Here is a 24,366-nt window from a genome sequence, read left to right as displayed (position 1 = left end):
CACGCATCTCTGCAGAATGAAAGTAACAACAGTCACAGCAAGTTTCTTTCAATGTATATAAAGGTTTTGTTTTTTCGGAAACAAACTCCCAAAGCAAGAGATTGTATCAGAACAACAAATGACCCCAAGACGTGGACTGATTACATTTGTGACAGAGTACCCTGTCCACCAAACTCTAAATCCGGCCCAGAGTTTTCAAAGCAGTGAACTATTTGCACATCCTAAAGAGAGGTCACAGATGGGGGACTGCTTCCCATCTTTCCCATTCTACCCATTCTTAATCAACAATAATAAAAGGACCCTCTGTATACATTAGAACAAAGGGAGACATTGTGGCATGGCAAATAGGCATACTCATCTTCACTAAGACAGTGACCAAAATCTCATGAACTACACATCCGAGATGTGCAGCAAGATCAGTCCTATAGAGCAAAATGCAAATTCTTATGTTGAGGTGGAACATGTATTTTAGTTAAGTGATTGAAGAGGAAATTTCTCGTAAAGATTTTTTTAAACCCTTATCCCGGTCTCTGACCTTTTTGCATGTCCTCTCCAGGATATTTGTTCTCAAATTCCTAAAATCCCAGGGAATTAGGTAATTGCTTACCAGGTCGGCCTTAATCACAGCCTGAAAGCTACTGTTGATAATCTTTAGGTACCTTCCTGGTGTAGTAGATTCATTACTACCAGTGATTGCATGCCCTCCCTCTCATTGGCATGCAGTTTTAATTGGATTTAGAATTGGAGTAAAGCGGTATGAAGCAGAAGTAGCTAACACGGTGTATTTTTTTATTTGTTTTATTTCCCACCTACTATGCTGACCTAATAATGATCCTCCTTCTCATTTTAAGGGATGCCATTGAAGAAGGAAAGGGAATATTTTACAACATCAAAAACTTTGTTCGCTTTCAGCTCAGCACGTAAGTATGAAATAAAACAAAACAAGAGGGTTCATTGGATTCATTTGTGATATACATTTTCCAGAAGCAGTGTCTGGAAAGGGGGCAAGGCTTCATGATAAGCATTCGTTTATCTCATTTTAGGAGTATTTCAGCTTTGAGCTTGATTACTTTGTCTACGGTGCTGAACCTGCCAAACCCACTGAATGCGATGCAGATTCTTTGGATCAACATTATAATGGATGGGCCTCCGGCGCAGAGGTAAGCGCCACCGGATGAGTTTAAATTCTGGTGTATCTAATTTGTAGGTGCCAAGGACACAATCTCGAAAGCGCTAGGGTGTCAGCTCTTTGGACACATTCAGCCAGTGATCATACTTGAGTCTGTAAGGGAAGGGCTGCACCAAAAGGAACTTTCCTTTCCAACATGCATTTAGTGAAGTGTGCCCCAGGTGACTGTTCTCTTCCTCGCCTGCGTTAAGAACATTCCAGTCACCTCACTTGTAAGGTGTTCTAGCTTGCTCACTTGATCCCTATGTGAATGACTCACCCATTCTCTTTATACATCTGGAAGTTCCAGCTGAGTCCCTTAGTGAGTTAAGTAAGGTGCTTCCTCCGGCTCCCGTATTGTATTAGTTAGAAAGGGTGATCCAGCTGACTCGCGTATTCCCTTTGTATGTATGGAAGGGTGCTTCAACTGGCTCGCCTATTCCTTATCTTTGTTAGGAAAGGTGATCTAGCTGGCTCACTTATTCCATATGTGTGTTAAGAACTGTGTTCCGGCTGGCTTCCTTATTCCCTACGTGATACTGGGCAAGGTGCTACATCCGGCTCCCTTATTGTATATCATCTGCCATTGTATAAATGCATTTATCAGTTAGGTAGTTAAAATAGGGTGCAGAGGTTCCCTCAGGCCCTGGTCTCCAGTGCCACTGAACCTATTGCAGTGTTGGTAGTTACACCTCTGGTTATAGCATAGTGAATAAAGCAGTGGGAGGTACAGATGAACGTGCTGGGACGAGGATTTCCTGGTGCCTGAGTACACAACATTATCTGAAATTGCACATTTGTAGCTCCTTATCAGTGACCATGTCATTTATGACAATACCGTGCAAATATTTGAAAAGGATGGGTGCTGTTGAAGTCTAGGTTTTCATATTTAATGTATCTAGTTTTATATACATAAAATATTTAACTTGGAGATTTATTCAATTAAAGTGTTTCATATGTTATTTTTATCAATGAAACTGTATTGAATATGTACTAGCTTTATAAGTAGCTCATCCCAGGGAGGAGATCACCATGAAATGCCTCTGATTTAACACAAATTCGAGTTTTAGACCTGTGTAGCTGACATGCACCATTATACCTTTGCCTCTGTTAATCTGGATTTACCTAGGCAAAGCACTTTGCAGAAGGTATTTCAAGATCTGACCAGGTTCCTTTCTCTGGCCACGATCTTCAACTGCACCATTCCTGTGCAATAAATATAGTGTGGGTCCTCTAATCCATTAGCCCGTGCTTATGTTCCAGAATACATACACCTTTCCCATGGGTTATGTTTATTTTCACAGCCTGGGAGTGGAACCTGTTGATAAAGATGCAGTCAAGCAGCCTCCCCGGTGTGCTAAAGATGCAATCCTCAACAAAACTCTAATATTGAAGATCCTACTCTCTGCCGTCATCATCATCAGTGGTACCCTCTTTGTCTTTTGGAAAGAGGTGAGGACATTTTCTGGAGTATTTATGCATGTACCCAATATAACACACCACAAAACAAGCAAAACTTCCTTAGATATTTCAATCAAGTGGAAGACTGTGCCTTTTGTATCATAACACTGAGGACTTGTGTTCATTTGTGTGGTTTGATAATGACACTGTTTATGGTATGATTGGAGGTAGGCAGGTAGAAGAGTGGGGTCGAGGTAATGGAGGTACAGAAGAAAAAGGGCTCGATTTTGTGTGCACTGTTTGGTGGAGATTGGTGGGCGTGAGCTTTTGGTGGTAATCCTGCTGAAAGGGGGAGAACTTCAAATGTTGTAGAGCCTCAAATATTGGTAATCTTCCCCCACGTGCATTTGGGAAGATTACTCCAGCTGCTGACTTATTCCTCAGATAATATGAAGGGTGGCCAGCTGGTTCTCATACTAATTCTGTTCATTTTGTAAGGGTGTCCTAGCTGGCTCTCTTATTCCTTATATCTATTAGATTGAGGGTATTTTAGTTCGCCCTTGTATTCCACATTGGCTCTGGAGAAGGATGTTCAGCAGCCTTTATTATTTTCTACATGCACCAAGGAATTCACTCCATCTGGCCTTAACGTGTGCAGAAGGGTCGTCTAAACACGTCCTTGGGATATATGTTTATAAACCCAGAAGCCTGCATCAAATTGGCCTTTGCAGATATTATACAAGACAAAATTTCCTAGGTATTTTTTATTTCATTCCCAAACTGCCTTATTAAAAAACATGTATTAAAAAGGGGCACGTTGTGGTCGTCCATAGTTGATTATTGCCAGTCATCATAAAGGATCAGCTAGTTTAGTGCTAGCTGCGGATATCTGTTGTCACCCGAAGGACACCTGTTCAAATCCTAGCAGGACCAACATGTCCATTCCTATATTTGAGCTGGATGGAAGAACGTACTAGTACCAGTCAGAATCATTCCATTAAGCAATAGTCTTTCTCACCCATAATTTCCAGCAAAGGAGGTGTAAAAAAACTACGTTTTAAGAGCTATATCAAAAATCGAATTATTATTATAATTAAATCTACTACTATGGTCCATGCAAGATCATTAAAAACTGCCTAGACAATTTAGACGAACGTGAACAATATCCCTGTCATAGTGGAAGGCATTTGCTGTATTACATAAGGCTGAATACCAATGCCATTTATATAGAACACCTTGCGCAAATTTGTATTATAAGCTTTTTATAAAAGCTTTAGTGTACTTGAAAAGTACAATAAGTACTTTTTTTCTCAGTTGGTCCCCCTGCCTCCAAATTCTGCGTCCGTCGTAAACCAGCTACGTGCGGGCACCGGACGCCATGCTGCTTACGTGCAAATGTGCTACTCCCCACACTTTCCAGATAATTTAATTTTTAGTTTTTGTGAAGGACGATATAGCTCCATAAAGTAGCACCAGAATGATTAAAGGCCAAAGACTGATTGTTCACATTAGCCGAGCGCCCAAGATTTCCAGTTCCATGGGTGAGTTGGTTATCTAGTATAGATTTTCCTTGCATTCTGGGATGTGTAATCCTGCTTAATACTTACTGAAAAAAACAGAGCTGCACGTAGGAGCCTCTGACCCCGGTCTCAGTGCGTCTTCCCCGCTGCCTAGCTCCTCATGACTACTGCCTAGCTTGCAGTCCCTGAGACTACGGTTTAATCCTGCTGTCTAAGGGTATTTTGTAATTGGAGTTTTGTTTCGTTTCTATTGTGCCTTGTAGGTTTACTATTGTTTTCTGCATTTTTGCTGCATTTTGTTCTTACTGTTGTTTTTCTAAAAAATTACTGTTTACTTCATTGACATTCTACCCACTCCCACCGTCTTTCCACCCCATTTCTTTTTTCTCGCCTGCCGCCTTCCCACCTCCCTGCAAGACCCTCTCACGACTACTTAAGGAGCCTGCTGTGCAACCTTCAGAGTAGCCTCTGACCCAAGTCTCTGAGCCTCTCCCCTGCAGCTTAGCTCCTTGTGACTGCTGCCTAGCTTGCAGTCCCTGAGGCTACTGGTTCTATCCCACAGTCCAACTGGAATTTGGTAATTGGAGCTTTGTTTTGTTTCTGTCGTGCCTTGTAGGTTTACTATTGTTTTCGGCATGTGTGCTGCATTTTGTTCTTACTGTTGTTTTTCTAGGAATTACTGTTTACTTCATTGGCATTATAACACCATCTTTCCTGCTGTTTCTTTTCTCCCGCCCACTGCCCTCCCACCTCCCTGCCAGACCATCCCACTTCCCAGGACTACTTATGGAGGCTGCTGTGCGAGCATGCCAAAGGTAAGCCTGTCTGTGGCCATCTGTGCCTAGACCGCACCCAGCACCAGGAACCCTGGTTCTTCACAATCCCACAGATACTCCTCTGCAGATATCCATGATGCAACAACTGCTGCCTCACATCACCATGCTCCACAGTTGGACCATTCAACTGCATCCACTGCAGAACTCCTCCACCCCAGGACCGACTGAAATCACAGCTACTAACGATTCACCATCCCCACCAACCAAGACCTCCCCAGAGCAACTCAGATGCCTCTTGCTCAACACCAGATCATTCTGCAAAACATGCAACCAAAGTCTGGGACACCATCTCCACCCTCACCCCGATGTAACCTTCATCACAGAGACCTTGCTCATCCCTGCATTGGCCTCTGACATCGCCACAGCAACACCCACTGGCTACAAAATGAAATACCGCAACTGCACCAACAGACACGGAGGCGGCACTGCCATCATACACAAGGGATCAATCATCTGCACCATCACCAGTGCCGAAACCACACCAATCATGCAACACATAAACTTCCAGCTTCATACTGACGACAACACCACCATCAAAGGCACCCTCGCATACAGACCACCGGGACCACACACTGGCCTGAGCAATATCATCACTGAATTCATCACCCCACTCACCATTGAATCCGAGCACTGCGTCTTCCTGGGAGACCTCAATTTCCACCTGGACAACTCCACTCACTCCAACTCCACGACCTTCTAAAAAGATTAGACAACATCGGCCTCAAGCAGCTGGTCACAGACCCCACGCATAAAGCTGGACACACGGTGGAAGCCATCTTCACGTCCAGTAACAGAATCAGATACAGCCACATCTCGGAACTCACCTGGTCAGATCACGCCATCATACACTTCACCCTTGCTGGACCTCCCTGCACCACCCCCAGCTGCCATAGCGCTCTCTTCCGCAGCTGGTCCAAGGTCACTCAGCAACAATAGACAGACACTCGCAGCACCACACAGCCCAACATCACCACAAACCTGCATCAGACAGTACATAACTTCAACAACTGTATTACCAGCACCGCCAAACGGGTTTCTCCAACCAAACCACCCAAACCCCACAGACCCTCCAAAGAAGCCAGCTGGTACACCCCGAAACTCACCACGCCAAAACGCAGGTGCAAACAACTGGAAAGAGGATGGCACACTAGCAGGAACCACACCGACTGAGCCACCTTTAATTCAGCCCTCATCAACTACCACCGCCAAATCAAAGCAGCAGAAAATGAGGGCATGACCCATTAGATCGAGCCCATCACCACCTAAACCAAAGAACTCTTCACCATCTTCAGAGTTCAACTGCCTGTTAGCCACTGAAAACCATATCGCCTCCCCACAGGAACTCAGCGATATCCTTGCTGACCACTTCCACATCAAGACAGAAACAATCTATTGAAACTTAAATCGCCAACCCTCCGACCTGCTCAGCTTCCCATCAACCACCACCGCTGACCACACACTCACCGCATGGGAACAACTCAGCACACCAAACACACTTATGAACTCCATCCACTCTGGGGCACCCACTGACCCCTATTCCCACCGACTTTTCAACCTTGGAAGAGACAAGATCAGCCACCAGCTCACCACTATCCACAACATCTCACTAACCACAGCCACCTTTGCCGAAACCTGGAAACATGCAGAGATCAGAGCTCCAGAACTACTGTCTAATGTTTTTGCTCTTATTCCCCACCAAAGTCCTGGAGAAGGCCATCAACCTCCAACTCAACGAGCAATTGGAGAGAAACCACCTTGACCCATCCCAATCAGGCTTCAGAGTCAACCACAACATCAAGACAGCTCTGATCGACGCAACAGATGACATCCGCATCCTACTCGACAGAGGAGAATCAGCCGCCCTGATCCTGCTCGACCTCTCTACAGCCCTCCACACCATCCCTCACCACACTCTCATTGATCAACTACACCAGATTGGGATCACAGGCAATGCGCTCAAATGAATGGCATCCTTTCTCACCGGATGCACCCAGAGAGTCCGCCTCCCCATCCTTCACCTCCCAAGCCAAGCACACCATCTGCAGTGTCCCCCAAGGCTCATCCCTCAGCCTAACCCTCTTCAACGTCTACATGACACCACTTGCAGACATTGTCCGATAACATGACATCAACAGCATCTCCTATGCCAATGACATATACCTCGTCCTCTAGTTCTCAGCAGACCCCACCCTGACAAAGACCAACTTCCACAACTGTATGAAGAATGTGTCAGCCTGGATGAGGGACAACTGCCTGAAGCTCAACACGGACAAGACTGAAGTTCTGATCTTCAGTAGACACATGGCCATCGGGACTCGGTCCCACCACGCCGAAAGATCACACCCACAACCTCTGCATCATCCTCGACAGCCAACTCTCCATGAAATATCAGGTCAACACCACCTCCTCAGTCTGCTTCCACAACCTCTGCAAAGTTTTCAAATGGCTCCCCATCCGCATCAGGAAGCCAATGATGCAGGCCCTCATCACCAGCCTATTGGACTATGGCAACGCACTCTATGCAGGCACCACCACCGAATTCGTGCAAATACTCCAGACGATCCAGAACACAGCCGCCAGATTGATCCTCAACCTGCCCAAGAAAACACACATCACCCGGCACCTAAAGGACCTCCACTGGCTCCCAGTTCAGAAGAGATACTGCTTCAAACTCCTGACCCGTGCCTACAAAGCCCTCCACAACCAAGGGCCTACCTACTTCAGCCACCACCTGCACTTCCAGTGTCCTCCCAGGAACCTCCGCTCCGCACACCATACCCTTACACAAATACCTCTCGTACACCACTGCTGCTCTGGAGGACGTGCTTTCTCCTGCTTCGCTGCCAAAGCCTGGAACACCCTTCCCCTCTGCACAGCACCCTTGCTAACCCACTTCAGGAAAGGGCTCAACTAATACCTGCAGCAAGCACTTAGATACCCTCTCGGGTGACAGACCACGCTTTACAAATATGACTTGATTGATTCAAACTTGCAGCAGATAGAGGCCTTGGAAGAGTCTTTGAGGCAGATTTTCAAGGTGATGCCAGCTATCTCTGGAGCACCTTCAGGTCCCTGGGAGTTATGAGAACCTCTCCATAATGCCAACTGATGCCCCAGTGTAGCCTGCTTCTGGTTCTCTATCAGGGTGGCCCACACATTACCCCCGGACCCTGGGGCCAAACCAGTACCAACCACATCAACGATGACACAACCCCGGCGATGCACATCTTAAATTTAGTGAGGAGGCTGGCCACATTAGCCCCATGTTGCACTACAAGATCACCAAAGCACAACCTTCAACACTGGGCAGTCCCACCATTGACCTCGAAACAGTACTACAGGAGACTAGTGCCCCCGTTTGGCTTGGTTTCAGATGCAGCTCTTCAGAACATGCTGCGGAATGAGGACAGCCAAGAAGAGGAGGTGTACAATTTACTACCACTTAACTATACTAATGCTGGATTATACTTGGATTTACAAAATGCTTGTAGTTGAGATACCTCGCCTAAGACTGAATTAGAATCTCTGCACAAGCTACCCACAGAGAAAAGTGCCTTTTTTGCAGTTGTTCTCTTCAGTGCAGCAGAAGTTCTTGACTTGCAGCTACCTACTATTGAAGGAAAAACAACTTGTTGACAGTAATCTGGGCCTGGGCCTACCCCAGTGCAGTGCTTGCTAGTATCAGTTAGGGCTGACTGAAGGTTTAAGGGCCTCTTGGATGAAGTCATGCTTGGCTTCCCCAGATAGTTGCCCAGTGGCTCAGTGAAACTGGCAGTCATCTGAAGACCCAAACTTCCTCCCCCACCAGCAGGCCCCCTAAATTTCAGTGGTCTGAGCGTCCATGAACAAGGTCTATCTGTACACCTTTCCATCTGCACTACCCAATCGGGAGTCAAAGCGCATTCATGCTTTTGGCAAAAGAGTATTCTCTTCCACCATCCTGGCCCACTTGCTCCTAAGAGTCCTCTGCATCCTGAACTGACACACTCGTGCCTTTTGAGATATGGCCAGCAAGCTCCTGCCAGCCATCCCAGATGAATTCAGGAATGCCTTGGCCCAAACGATTCAGGTCAGACAAGATGCTGTAAAATATACCTTGGGGGGCTGGCCTTGACATAATGGACTGTGGGCTTTGCCATGGACACCATTGTTGAGATCATGTGTCATATCTGAATGTGAGCTACTGGGTTTTCCAGTGAGGTCCAAGCATCCAAGCTGGTCATGCCTTTTGATTCATCCGAACTCTTTGTAGAAAAGTCTGAGTCTGTGCTAGAGCATTTTAAAGATAGCTGCATTACAGATATTCCCTAACCTTGCTTTCACCAGTCTGCCAGTTTCACTAGTAATAATGAAGGTTTAGAGGCTACTCCTGGGGTCTAGCCTAATTGCAAAGTCTCCATCACAACCAGTCCACCAGCTGGTGGCCCATACTTTATAGTTCTCCAGAGAACCTGGTGGCGGGGGTAGTCCCAATACTACCTAGTGCAGCAATTATCTACCTCCTCCTCGCCCACCACAATGGCTTTCAAGCTGATTTTATTTCCCCTCCTAGGGCCAGATGCAGCTGGTATGGGTCAGAATTCAGTTTTTTATACACAGCTGTCAATCAGCATTTTCTGATTGGTGGGTTCTGCAAATTGTTCTACAGGGATAGGACCTATCATTCAAATCAACCCCAATTGTATCCGACCTGTTCTTACCCAGGTTTCAGCAGATCCTTCTACAGTAAAGCATGTCTCTTCTGTCAATGGGGCTATGAAGAGAGTAGCAGAATTTGAGGGGTGTCATCTTTTCCTAAGTGCTTAATTTGTAAAAGACTTGAGTGCTGGTACCCAAAGCTCGGCTCAGAAACCTGCGGCTGGAGCTATTGCATGTCAGCAGGTCAAATACCAAGGCTGTATAGTCTTGCAACCATCTCATGCTGTTTTAATCCACCACCAGACACTTCCTACCCCTTTATCTCACTCTTTTAAGTCTCTTCTTTCTCCCTTTGTGAGAGATCTTCCATCTTTCTTGCCTCCTCCTTTCTCCTTTGTGTGTTTTTCCCTCTTTTGCTCTCAGCAAATGTCCAATGAGGAAAAATAAGTAATGGTCCCTAAAAATTAGTGCTGGTGGGCCCCACTGGCAACTACCGGCTTAAATTAAGCACTGCTCTGGCTACTTCCCGATGCCCTTAGAGAGAGGACAAATTCAAATGCTCAGTTTGGCTCAGATTCTATCTGCCTTGGACCTAGGGAATTGGATGTTACCCTTGGATGTTATTCTTGGATGTTATCCTTGGCACAGATCATGGCTGTCAATCACAGGTCAAGGATAAATGTATTCCTGTACCTCGACTGGCTGCTCAAGGTTAGCTTGCTGCACTCGGTCACAGCCCACTTAAGAACAACAGTTCACTTACTGTTATGCTAGACATTTTCAATCAGCAAACCTTTAATGCCAGGGAGGATGAGTTCAGCAGACACCAGCTGCCAGAGTATGAATGGCATCTTCATCCAGAGGTTGCTCAGCATACCTTTGCACAGTGCGGCATGCACTGGCTAGATCTTTTTGCCATCACCAAGATAGTGTATTGTTCCAATCGTGTGCTGGAGTTCCAGTAGAGGGGATCATGAGGGAGCACATTGTTTGCAGTGGGACACAGGGTTACTGTACACATTTTCCACTGCTACCTCTCCTGCCTCCTTGGGACAGGAGGGTATGGTATGCCAATCCACTGAGTCTGAGTGTTTGCCCTCAGATTAGTCTATTTCTTCAAGCAGACTTAGGTCTCTGCAAAAGTGCAGGGTCTGACACGTGAACGTCCAAAATCTACACTTACATGGGTGGAAACAGATGTGCAACAATTGATTAGTTTTTACTTTTTTGATTCTTGCAGCTAGGTGCTCTTCGACTAAATACATATATTCAGGGCATTGGGTGACATTTGTAGCACTTCATTATGCCTTTATTTTGTCCTCACCTTTATGTGCATGATTTCCAGGAAGATCTGTTGTCTATAAATTTGTCTTGCATGGATAGTTTAAACTTTTGGCATTGCTACACACCCCTGTATCGTTATTTAGACAGCTGTGTTTGAATACTGTATCTCCATCTCAAGTGGACCTTCTCCCACCAACCAACAATGTGAATTACATTGAAACATATTTTAATTTTTAGATGGTGTGTTTTTTTTATCTCCAAACTCAATGTGCTGGTTTTGGTATACAGCAGATAGGTTCCAAAACTGACTGGAGTGCTGCATGTTTGGCAGAAAGATTTAGTTTGTCACATTCTATCAATCAAGTCTAGTATTAATTCAAAGTCAACTGAATACAAGTTGAAAGGCTTACCCTTTTCACACTGCACAGTGTATATTAATGAAGGGGTTAGGCTCTAATGACATAGATCTGCCAGCTGATTCTCTAGACCTTTAGACATTTTTTGCATGATGGCTTGAGTGTCTCCAGTATAAGAACATGTTGCTCCAAGAGCCTTCCCTTGTGGCCTGGTCATTAAAGCGACCTTCACCTGGGGATTTACCCCCCAGCCTCTCACAAACAAAACAATGAAGACTAAGACCAGGAATGGTAATGTGTACAAAGGCCTAAGCCACTGCTGCTAAACATCTAATCTGATAGAGACTTCTAGTTGCAGATTCCTTACCTTACAATTTTACCCCAGGTGTCTGACTGGATCCGGAGATTTTTCTTTGCTCATCATTAATTGATGTCAGTGATGGATCCGCATCGGGTCTATTTGTGGTGCCTGGAGCGTGACCACGACTTGAAGTCGTGCTCCAAGTGCCGGGCCATGCACCCAAAAGCCTTGAGGGAGCAGTCCCTCAAGCTTATGGTGGCCCGGTGCTCAACTCCGCATTGGTGCCAGTCTTACTCGAGAGGAAGGCCTCGAGATCATTCACGGAGCCACCACTACTCATCCTCCTCGAAGTCTTTGGGTCAAGGTAAGAAGAAGAAGTCGAAGAAATCTCTTCATCCTTCGACTTCACCCCGTGGCTCGGCTGATGTGACGTGAGAGTAGCGTCGACACTCTAGGCCTCTGTCCTCAGAGCCAGCTTTTGGGTCCGCTTCACACCTCCCCGACTTTCCGGGAGCCCGGGAACCCCTGCCCAATTAAAGGAATTCTGTGAGGCCATGTGCTTCATTTTTGGGCAGTCCAACCCAACTACGCTGCCTTTGGGCCCAGGGGGCTTGGTTGGAGGGCCTTCAGATTCCGTACTGGCGGCTCCGGCCCCCAAAGTCCCCTCTGGATCCGCTCTTGGATCCGTACCGAAGCCGGTCGTGCCATCAAGACCTTCCCCAGCACTGGTTCGAATGTCGACGCTCCCGACATCGGTGGTGCCTGCTATTGATGTTGACCCCATCCTGATCCTGGATGACTTGGAGTCGGAACAGCGTTGGCTGACACCGCCTCCTTCTTCAATGGGGCCTATTCACCCCAGGTTGAATTCTGATTCTTATTCTTATCGGTTCTAATTTGGGGAAGTATTGGAGGGGTCCCTGGATTTTTAAGAATACCAGGATTATCCTAACGTGGTCTGGGCACAGGAGTTTGGTGAGGCCAGTGGTCTGAATACCTCTCCAGAAGCTGGCATGCTGTCTCCTCCTACTGTGGCTACAGCGGAGGGAGCTACTTTTTCCATGGTGTTCAGTAGGGCGGCTGAGGTCCTCGACCTTGAGCTGCCTATTGTTCAGGTCCGGTCTAATCTCCTGACGGAAGTGCTCCGACTAGCGGCTTCCACCTCTGAGCCTCTTCTTCCATTCAATGAAGCCCTCTCCAATGTCCTTTTGGGTGCTTGGTCCAGACCCAACACAGGGGCTCCTGTGAACAGGGTAATCACACGCCGCCATAGGCCTGCCCGAACGACCCTAAATTCCTGTCTCAACACGCGACGCCTGAGAGCCTTGTTATCCAGGCATTCTTATCCTCTGGCACATTCCCTTCAGCACTTCCAGATAGGCAATCAAAAAGGCTCGACCAATTTGGGAAGAAGAAGTTTTCACCCTCCAGTCTAGCGCTGCGGTCAGTGAACACTGCATGTCTTTTGGGCCATTATACTCACTCTGTGAAATACGGTCGCACAAGTCTTGCTGCAGGTACCGGCGGAGGCCCATGCTATCGTTTTCCAAGCAGTTACCGATGGGAGAGACACAGAAAAGTTCACTATCCGATGTGGGCTGGATACGACCGCCTCTCTGGGTAGATCGATTGTGACGATGGGGGCCTTAAGGCGCCATGCCTGGTTACGAACATCTGGTTTCTCAGGGAATGTCCAACAGGACCCTTATGGATATGCCCTTTGATGGCTCCCGTCTCTTTGGAGACAAGGCGACTCAGCGCTGGAGAGGCTCAAAGACTCCCGGGCTATTGCTCGGTCCATCAGTCTTTCCACTGACTCTTGTCCCCTACAGTCTGCCTTTTGCCCCTTTCGTTGCCATGGAAGGGGCTCCCTGTCACATCCCTTTCCTAGCCACCGTGCCACCTATGCTGTTCAGTCGCTTCTTGGCCAGGGACGTGAAACCCAACGTGGTCATGGGACAGGGAACCAGAGGTCTCCCCAGTCCACCCCTGCCCTGCTGCAGCCTCCAAACCCTCTTAGTCCGTCACCTCACCCTGGTCCAGTTGGCGGCACGATTCGCCATCACCTGCCCCACTGGGAATCCATCACTACGTACGGGTGGGTTTTGCAGATCATTCAGAAGGGCTACTCCTTCCCCTTCAAGTCTGCCCCACCAGCCATGCCTCCATCATTCAGCCATATACCAGAGGATCATTTGGCACTTCTCTGAAAGGAAGTCGTGGCTCTCTTGGCCAAAGGAGCCATAGAGAGGGTCCCTGCGCCAGAAGTAGGTCATGGTTGTTATTCCTGCTACTTTCTGGTGCTTAAAAAAGACAAAGGCTTACGTCCTATCCTAGACCTCCGAGCCCTCAATCTCTTCCTCAAGAAGAAGAAATTCAAAATGCTCACCCTGGCTCAAGTCCTGTCTGGCTTGGACCCAGGAGACTGATGGTAGCGTTGGACTTGCAGGGCTCTTATTTCCATATTCCCATTCTGCCAGCCCACAGACGTTACCTATGATTCGCTGTAGGTCACAAGCACTTTCAATTTACCATGCTCCCCTTCAGCCTTACCAGCACTCCTCGGGTGTTCACGAAAGTGATGGCGGTGGTTGCAGCTCATCTTTGCAGGTTGGGGGTTTTAGGCTTCCCCTACCTTGACGACTTGCTGTTGATGGGGGACGTGCCCCAGAAAGTCGTCTCCCACCTTCAGACTATGACGAACCTCCTGCACACGCTGCGGTCACTATAAACGTGCCGAAGTCACACCTCACTACCTCTCAGATGCTCCCTTTCATCGGAGCTGTTCTGAGCACAGTGCAGTTTTGGGCCTATCCTCCCGATAAGCGATTTCAGGATATTCAGGCTGATTTTTCTGGCTCTATTTTGGATTTCAGTGAAACTAACTCTGAGGCTGCTAGGCCTCATAGCCTCCTTCGTGCTGCAAATGCTCAATGACAGATGGCATATGCAGGCTCTGCAGTGGGACTTGACGTTACAGTGGGCGCAACATCAAGGAAATCTCTCCAACATGGTCCAAATGGCGGAGGGGACTGCGAAAGACCTGCAGTGGTGGCTTTCGAATCAGCATTTGGTCAACAGCAGATTCCTCTCCCTTCCCTAACCAGATCTGTCCATAGTGATGGACGCGTCACTTCTGGGATTGGGCAGCCACATGGGAGAGACAGCGATCAGAGGCCTCTGGTCTCTGGCGTAGTCTGGGTTCCATATCAGTCTTCTGGAGCTCCAGGCGATCAGGCTTGCATTGAAAACAATTCTTCCCTCTCTCAAAGTGATGCAAGTGTTCACGGACAACACTACCGCCATGTGGTACTGCAACAAACAAGGTGAAGTAGGGTCCTGGACCCTTTATCAGGAGATGCTGCACCTCTGGACATGGCTAGCACATCAGGACATCATCCTGGTCGTTCAACATCTGGCGTGCTCTCTGAACACCAGAGCAGACAAACTCCGTAGATGCATAGCCGATCAGGAATGGCGTCTCCATCCATAGGTGGCGCAAGGTCTCTTTCAGCAGTGGGGAGAGCCTTGGTTAGATCTGTTCACCTCCACAGAGAACGTGCAATGTCAGCTGTTTTACATGTTGTAGTTTCCAAGGCGGCACTCGCTCAGAGACACACTTCGTCTCAAGTGGAACTCCGGCCTCCTTTACACATATACCACTTCTGTCCAGAGTTCTCAAGAAGATCAAGAACGACTGGGCCCAAGTAATCTTGGTGGCTCCGGACTGGGCACTGAGAGTTGGTATCAAGAGCATGGTCACCTCCACTCAGACTGCCCCTTCGGGAGGATCTTCTGTCACAGTAGCAGGGGACGGTTCTCCACCTGAACCTGTCCAATCTCCGCCTTCATGCGTGGAGATTGAGTGGCAGCAGTTGACTGCTTTTGACCTTCCACCCAAAGCCTGTGATGGGGTCTTGGCAGCCAGGCATCCCTCCAACAAAACAGTATACACCTGTCATTGGCATAAATTTGTGGCATGGTGTACCAACATTTTTGTTAATCCCTTCTCTGCTACTCTTTCTGAGGTTCTTTTGTTCATTCTTTCTTTGGCACAGCAAGGCTCTGCTTTGGGTACACTTAAAGGCTATTTATCAGCTATCTCACCCTTTCTTAGGTTGCCTGATCAGATTTCACTCTTTAAGTCTCCTATTGTTAGTAGATTCCTTAAGGGCCTCACCCATTTGTTTCCTCACACTCCGTTTATCATGCCTCAGTGGGACCTCAATCTTGTCCTTACTTACTTAATGTGTGCTCCCTTTGAGCCGATGCACAATTGCCCATTACGGCTCCTTACTTTCAAAACCGTTTTTCTTGTTGCCATCACTTCTCCTCACAAAGAGAGTGAGATTCAGGCTCTGTCTACTAAGTCCCATCTGTGCTCCCAGACAAAGTGGTGTTATGCACTAAGGCTTCCATGCTTCCCAAAGTCGTTACACCTTTTCATGTAGGTCAGTCCATCTCTTTGCCTACTTCTTAGGTGCTTTCACATCCTTCTCATGAGGAGGAGAGACTCCACCGTCTGGATCCAAAAAGGGCATTGGTCTTCTATCTCAATCGTACTACAGATTTCCGGGTGGACGATCAACTCTTTGTTGGATTTGTGGGTGCGAAGAAAGGAAAGGCTGTGCAAAAACATACCATCTTGCAATGGTTCCTTTGTTGCATCAAGAAGTGCACTTTGGCAAACAAGCAACCCCCTGAGGGCTTGCGGCGCTCATTCCACCAGAGCAACTGCTGATTCCACAGCATTGGCATGTGGACTTCCTGTCCTGGAAATCTGCCAGGCAGCAACGTGGGCATCCCTGCACACATTTACTTAACATTAGTACCTGGACAGTCAGGTCGATAGGGACGGCTACTTTGGTTGTGCGGTCCTGCAGGACTTTCTTGTATGATCTTCGTTCGCAGCGCACCTCCGAGGATGGCATTGCTTGGGTATCTATTCTAAGGTAAGGAATCTGCAACTAGAAGTCTTTATCAGATGTAAAGGTTACTTACCTTCAGTAACAATATATCTTGTAGAGACTTTCTAGTTGCAGATTCCTTACCGACCCGCCCATCCTCCCTGCTTAAAACTGATTTCTAGGGACAGGGCTTCCTCTTTCAGGGCCTTACCTCTGGCACACCCAATTTGAGTATTCTTCGCAGGTTATGCAGATCAGTCCACAAGGGTGAGCAGTTGAGACCCAAGTGCTATGTATTATCTTAGGAATTTGACCTAGTATTCATTTTTAAAAAGTGTGTTCAGGAATTCTGATGTATACACTTGGGTGACATTTACTTTAAGTTAGATACTTGTATCACACTTCTTTTTATCTCTTACTGAATTTCACATTTCTTTTTACATCTTATTTAATCAAAATTCTCCTCACTACCACTGAGTGTTGATTCTCTTCATGGAAGATTGTTGTTAGATTCCCAGTGTTAACATTTTCTTAGATATTGTTCAAAATTATGCCAGTGGTTAATATCCATGCTGCCTGTTTGCAATAAGATGATCTGGCATGATCTGTTCTCTAAAACTCCTTGTACTTTTTGGGGAGCTGAAGTATAGAACTGTAAGTTTTTCAACTAAGGTAACAGGTCTTTGTTGCGCACTTTAAAAAAGAACAGGAGTTTGTGCATTAGAAAGTTATGATGAATGATCTATGAAAGTACATTTCATTTATACAATATTTACTGATAGTCTACTATTAGTCTACATAAGAGTATGACATCCACTTAACTGAAGTTACTTTATCACTACATGTTCAGATCAGTGGAAGACTAGAATAATCACTGTACTTTTGATCAAAATGGCCTGAACTTAGATTTCTACATTCAGAAATATTAAGGGTGTGATTTACAAACTGCACTTTGTAGTAACTTAAACATTTGTAGTAACCTACATGTGTAACTTACACTTTGGTAGTAATTTACACTTTTGTAGTAAGTACAGCACCACACATGGCCAACCTCTTGAACTGCAACACCCTCCAATAGAAAATAATGGAAGTAGGTGCTTAATATACAACTTAATGGGAAATAATGCTAAATTACATAACTAAATTAGTACATTTTAGCTATTTAACTGAAAATAACTAAAAACCTATTTTTAAAAAAAATATATAACATTACATTTTATTTATAAAATCACATTGAAGTTAATTCCATACATCATTTTAATCATTATTAATGCACATTATTTGTTTCCTCTGGTGGTCATTTTATCCTTAGGAAGATAATTTAAATTTAATATGTCTCCATTATTTAAAGCTGTAAATCAAAATTAATTTAATAGCACTGTAGCTTTTTATGTATTTTATTCCACTTGTAAAGTAAATATATAAAATGTATTTACAATATAGTTAATATAAAAATATTTCATTTTTTTTTTAGTTAACTATATTTTTTTAATGTTCCCAATACTTAACCATTTCTCTCCAGAGTCTCCATATGCTATATTTTTGCAAAGTTTAAATAAAAAATGAATTCCCACCTAGTAATATTTCTATATGCATTAATCATAACTAATCATAACTAAGTGATACATATAAATAATTAGAATTATGTAATTATTTTAAATTACATTTAATGTTATATTTTTCATATGCATATATATATATATTTTTAACGTTCATTTATATTTGTTTATGATTTAAACTATTTTAACCCCTTCGCTGCCAGGCCTTTTCCCCCTCCTGTGCAGAGCCTTTTTTCTGGCTATTTGGGGCAGTTCGCGCTTAGGCCCTCATAACTTTTTGTTCACATAAACTACCTTCGCCAAATTTGCGTCCTTTTTTTCCAACATCCTAGGGATTCTAGAGGTACCCAGACTTTGTGGGTTCCCCTGAAGGAGACCAAGAAATTAGCCAAAATACAGTGAATATTTAGTATTTTTTTTTTTTTTTAAATGGGAAAAAAGGGCTGCAGAAGGCAGCTTGTGGTTTTTTCCCTGAAAATGGCACCAACAAAGGGTTTGCGGTGGCAACATCACCATCTTCCCAGCTTTCAGGAACAGGCAGACTTGAATTGGAAAACCCAATTTTTCAATACAATTTTGACATTTTACTGGGACATACCCCATTTTTACTATTTTTTGTGCTTTCAGCCTCCTTCCAGTTAGTGACCAAAATGGGTGAGAAACCAATGCTGGATCCCAGAAAGCTAAACATTTCTTAAAAGTAGACAACATTTTGAATTCAGCAAGGGGTCATTTGTGTAGATCCTACAAGTGTTTCCTACAGAAAATAACAGCTGAAATAAAAAAATATTGAAATTGAGGTGAAAGAAACTGCCATTTTTTTCCACGTATTACTCTAACTTTTTCCTGCGATGTCAGATTTTTTAAAGCAATTTACCGTTACGTCAGCTGGACTCTTCTGGTTGCTGGTATATATAGGACTTGTAGGTTCATCAAGAACTCTAGGTACCCAGAGCCAATAAATGAGCTGCACCTTGCAATGGGTTTTATATTCTATACCGGGTATACAGCAATTAATTTGCTGAAATATAAAAAGTGAAAAATAGGTATCAAGAAAACCTTTGTATTTCCAAAATGCCACAAGATAAGGTGTTGAGAAGAAGTGGTTATTTGCACATCTCTGAATTTCGGGGTGCCCATATTAGCACGTGAATTACAGGGCATTTCTCAAATAGACGTCTTTTTTGCACACTGCCTTACATTTGGAAGGAAAAAATGTAGAGAAAGACAAGGGGCAATAACACTTGTTTTGCTATTCTGTGTTCCCCCAAGTCTCCCGATAAAAATGGTACCTCACTTGTGTGGGTAGGCCTAGCGCCCACAAAAGGAAATGGCTCAAAACACAACGTGGACACATCAAATTTTTTCACAGAAAACAGAGGTGTTTTTTGCAAAGTGCCTACCTGTGGATATTGGCCTCTAGCTCAGTCGGCACCTGGGGAAACCTAGCAAACTAGCACATTTTTGAAAACTAGACACCTAGGGGAATGCAAGATGGGGTGACTTGTGGGGATCTGACCAGGTTCTGTTACTCAGAATCCTTTTCAAACCTCAAAATTTGACCCAAAAAATACTTTTTCCTCTCATTTCGGTGACAGAAAGTTCTGGAATCTGAGAGGAGCAACAAATTTCCTTCCACCCAACGTTCCCCTATGTCTCCCGATAAAAGTGGTACCTCACTTGTGTGGGTAGGCCTAGCGCCCACGAAAGTAAATGGCCCAAAACACAACGTGGACACATCAACTTTTTTCACAGAAAACAGAGGTGTTTTTTGCAAAGTGCCTACCTGTGGATTTTGGCCTCTAGATCAGCCGGCCCCAGGGGGGACAGAAATGGCCTAAAATAAATTTGACCCCCTCCCAACCCCCCCCAGGGAGCGACCCTTGCCTAAGGGGTCACTCCCCTTGCGTGACATTGGCGCAAAAAAAGAAAAACCCCGGTGCCTAATTGTTTCTGCCCCCCTTGGGGGCAGATTGACCTAAAATCGACCGATCTGCGCCAAAAGGGGCAGAAATGGCCTAAATACAATTTGCCCCTCCAGGGCAGCGACCATTGCCTAAGGGGTCACTCCCCATCTGTAAAACAACAACAACAACAAAAATCCCCAGTGCCTAGTGGTTTCTGCCCCCATCGGCCTAATTAAAATAGGCTGATCTGCCCCCCAGGGGGGCAGAAATGGCCTAAAATAAATTTTCCTCCCAGGGGAACGACCCTTGCCTAAGGGGTCGCTCCCCTTGCGTGAAGTTCGCGAAAAAAACTAACTCCCTGGTGTCTAGTGGTTTCTGTCCCCCTTGGGGGCAGATTAGCCTCATAAAAATAGGCAAATCTGCCCCCAAGGGGGGCAGAAATGGCCTAAATATAATTTGCCCCCTAGGGGAGCGACCCTTGCCCAAGGGGTCGCTCCCCTCCTCAAAAATACAAAACAAAACAAAAACAAACAAACAAAAAAATGATCCCTGGTGCCTAGAGGTTTCTGCCCCCAGAGGGAAAGAAAAGGCCTTCTGCCCCCCCTGGGAGCGACCCTTGCCCAAGGGGTCGCTCCCCTTGCGTGAAATTCGTGAAAAAACTCCCTGGTGTCTAGTGGTTTCTGTCCCCCTTGGGGGCAGATTGGCCTCATAAAAATAGGACAATCTGCCCCCAAGCGGGGAAGAAATGGCCTAAATATAATTTGCCCCCTATGGGAGCGACCCTTGCCCAAGGGGTCGCTCCCCACCTCAAAAATATAAAACAAAAGAAAAACAAAACAAAACAAAAAAATACTCCCTGGTGCCTAGAGGTTTCTGCCCCCCCCCCCGGGGGCAGATCGGCCTAATTATAGGCCGATCTGCCCTCCAGGGGGGGCAGAAAAGGCTTTTTTTTTTAAATGCCCCCCCCGGAGCAACCCTTGCCCAAGGGGTCGCTCCCTCATGCCAGTTTCATTTTAAAAAAAACATCCCTGGTGTCTAGTGGGCGTTTTGGCTGCCAAAATGCTGAGAGAGACTTCAAAGGGAAGGAAATAACTTTCCTTCCCTTTGAAGTCTCTCGGCCTCCTCCACGTGATCGGAAGAGAAATGCTCTTGCATTTCTCTTCCGATCACGCTGGGAGCTGAGCTTCCAGCGCGATGGGAGGAGGCCTTATGACAAACAGCGCGCTGATGTCACAGGGGGGGTGGGGGGAATGGGGGTGGAAGCGCTTCCCCTGCCATCCCTGCCTTGGGGGGCTGGGGGGGAACCCCACAGAGGGAGCGCTAGTGCTCCCTCTGGGCTCTGTGCCCAGGATGTAATGGTTACGTCCGGGGCACACGAGCACTGTGCTGCATATATAATGGGATTTTATTTTAGTTATTTATTTATTTTCTATGGAAGGGTGTCGCAGTACCAGTGGTGGGGCATGTGTAGTGCTGGACTTACTCCAAAAATGTAAGTCACTACAAAAGTGCGGTCTGCGAATACCAACAATTAATAAACTTGCACAACAGTCTAAACTTATTTAAATGTGTATTTTAGTGAATCAGGCCCTAAGAATGCAACTATCAGATCAGGAGGAGGGCGGTGCTTGGGCGGTGCTTATCAATGTACTTCTTTGTTCAATGGCTTCCCTCTTATTTACATTTAGATTCCTGATGGCAAAGTTACACCCCGGACCACAACAATGACGTTCACTTGTTTTGTATTCTTTGACATGTTCAACGCCTTATCGTGCCGTTCTCTGGTAAGACACAAACTTATATTAATCTTTTTAAAGCATATAACACAGTAGCACTGCTGATGGATAAATGTCTGCCTGCCCACCCCACTGACTGATTCTGATTCTTTTTCTAAATGTCATTTTTGCTGATGGTTTATATATAGCAATAGTACCAGATACCTGCAGGCACAATCATTGCGCTTTAACAAAGAATAAAACATGGGTCAACAGTATTTGGAAATTGAACACATCCTCATACCCTTTCTCACATACCTCGGTCTCTCCTGAGTTGTTGCTACTTCCATCTTTTCAATGTTCTGTCGTCTACAAGTCCAACTCACCCATAGCACCAAAGGTATGAAAATCCCTGTAGTGAACAGAAAGATGAAGGCTCAAACGAAAGTTGATAAAATCCGGGGTCTTCCTTCTACCCTTCCATGAACCACTACTCTTCCAATTACTTCTGCTACTTTTCCAACAACCACTTCTGCTATTACTACTACTTCTACAACTCTTCCAACAACTAATTTCCATGAACCACCAGTAAGCTTCACAGATTCTATGTGAAAAAATCTTTCTCCCACTTAAAACAACTGAGAAGTCTTCCTTCGACCGCCTTACTGCAGGGTGCAGGACCCTGGAGATAGTCCACTAAAATTAACATATTCCAACTTTGGGTTAGGAGATGGCAAACTGAAGAAAGTGTAAACGTTTGCTGCAAGGCTAGCTTCGAGTCTTAAAGAAGCATTGGCAAAGCCTTTGCAACCTGAGCCAAAAGTTTTTTGTTGTTTTTAGCTTTTCATTGGAAACATATGAAATAAAAAAATAAACATCCTGCTGTCGAAACGTGGCCACGTGGTTGCAATAAAACGTTTATATTAAAAAAATGTATAGCATATACTTTTAATGGAACAGTATGGGTTCTGTGTAGCAGGTAGATGTACTTAGATTCCTGTTGGTTAAAAGAAAAGTTACAGTTGCCATTCAATTACTGTACTCTTAACGCACAGTTTGATCTCATAATAATGACTATAATCTAAAACATGATAAAGAATGAAAAGAAAGAAGTATTGGTAAAGTATTAGTCTGCCTGCCTGACCCTGAAGAGCACTTCTTCTTAGGCAGATGCGCATGTGAACAGGCAAAATGCTGTCAATCACTCTGCAAGAGAGCCAGTAGCTGAAGCGAGCTGACACACTGCCCCATGCCGTATGCTTTGCTGGGTTGAAGCAAATTGAGAACTATGCTTGAGCAGACTAATGGATGAAGTGGGGGTGACCACAATCCCCTTTAAAGTGGATTACGTTATTATTTTATTTAGTTTTTTTTTTTTTTTTTTTTTTTTACATGCTGCTTCCGAGACAGCTAAAATAGGATGCAGACTAATCGTATTCTATGTTAGCTGCATGGAGTTCATGTGAGGACTAGTACAAAATTCGAGACTCTATGTGGCACCTTACCCTGCCATGTCCTGTGCTCTTAGGCCCATATTTAGACTTGTTTAGCGCCGCATTTGCGCCGCCTTTTGACGCAAAAGCGGCTCAACCTTACAAAATACAATTGTATTTTGTAAGTTTGTGCCGCTTATGCATCAAAAAATGATGCAAATCCGGCACTAAAAAAGTATAAATATGGCCTTACTCTTCTAATACAACTGCCCCTTGTTACTCACTGACCCCTCTCCTCCGCTAAGCACCATCTTCTTGCCTTACATGTGGGCAGGAGTGATCAACACTAATTTAAATGAGTCTTCAGTCACTTGCTGACTCTCCTTCAGAATGATAAATGTTGCTTTTGCTTGTCTTCTGTTGATGCACCAAAACATTTTGTTTGCTTTTCAGACCAAGAGTGTATTTGAGATTGGCCTGTTCTCAAACCGCATGTTCCTATACTCTGTGCTGGGATCTATCCTGGGCCAGATGGCGGTCATCTATATCCCTCCTCTGCAGAAGATCTTCCTCACTCAGAACCTGGGTGCTTTGGGTATGTATCCACTATAATCATGGCGCCATTTTCTTTAAACAGAGTGTTTCTGTGATATTTTATTAACTTAACAAAAAAAGGCGAATGATGCATGTACAAACAAGTGATCAGGTGAGGTTTATTTTATAATTATTTTGTCATGTCTTGCCTGATAAACAATTTTCTAAATGCTGTACAGTGACACAGCCCTCAATATGAGTGGCCCAGTTTAATGTGATATTTGCGGGAGCTACTATTACTGCACATATCTCAATAGAGGGTTTTTTGATAACTATAGTCAGGACAAACTTGCCGATATTTATTGGAGACAAGTGTCGGATATTGACCAGAGCATGCAGGTATTATATCTATCTATATATGTGTATTTTTTTTTTATATGGGGTAGTAAAATCAATTAGATTGAAAATTGATGGTTTTCAGTTTATTATATTGTTGGAATTTATTATGATAAGTGATGGCGCTTGTGAAGATTACATGTGACAACAATATTACATGTGAATACTGGTAAGGCAATGTTTCGCATTCAACATGTAGACTTATTTGATTCATTTGCACGCTAAAAGATGGCTGCACCATTAGTTTGCGCCAGCATGAAATGGAAACAAAAGATGGGTTTCTTTCTTTTTTAATTTATGTATATAAAATGCCGGTTTTTGTTGGCTAAGTTTGTCCAGTAGAAGGCGTTTACCGAAACGAGTTGACATTGTGTGCAGGAAACTGTGACATTACTATATGAAATAAAAACT

The 24,366-nt window shown here is 45.0% G+C and overlaps 1 protein-coding gene across 2 annotated transcripts in view; it reads left to right on the top strand.

Annotated features, from left to right (window-relative positions):
- Nucleotides 1–24,366, top strand: part of ATP2C2 (ATPase secretory pathway Ca2+ transporting 2) — a 311,062-nt gene that overhangs the window by 277,139 nt on the left and 9,557 nt on the right. For both annotated transcript variants that reach the window (XM_069218250.1, XM_069218249.1), the window contains exons 22-26: nucleotides 852–920; nucleotides 1,044–1,160; nucleotides 2,473–2,620; nucleotides 21,566–21,661; nucleotides 23,479–23,620. In XM_069218250.1, the coding sequence (XP_069074351.1) occupies nucleotides 852–920; nucleotides 1,044–1,160; nucleotides 2,473–2,620; nucleotides 21,566–21,661; nucleotides 23,479–23,620 (572 nt within the window). The remainder of the gene's footprint in view (nucleotides 1–851; nucleotides 921–1,043; nucleotides 1,161–2,472; nucleotides 2,621–21,565; nucleotides 21,662–23,478; nucleotides 23,621–24,366) is intronic.

This window comes from Pleurodeles waltl, chromosome 12 (genome assembly GCF_031143425.1).
Source record: "Pleurodeles waltl isolate 20211129_DDA chromosome 12, aPleWal1.hap1.20221129, whole genome shotgun sequence".
Taxonomy (NCBI): Eukaryota; Metazoa; Chordata; class Amphibia; order Caudata; family Salamandridae; genus Pleurodeles; species Pleurodeles waltl.
The sequence above is the reverse complement of the archived record's forward strand: the minus strand, read 5'-3'. Positions and strand labels throughout refer to the sequence as shown.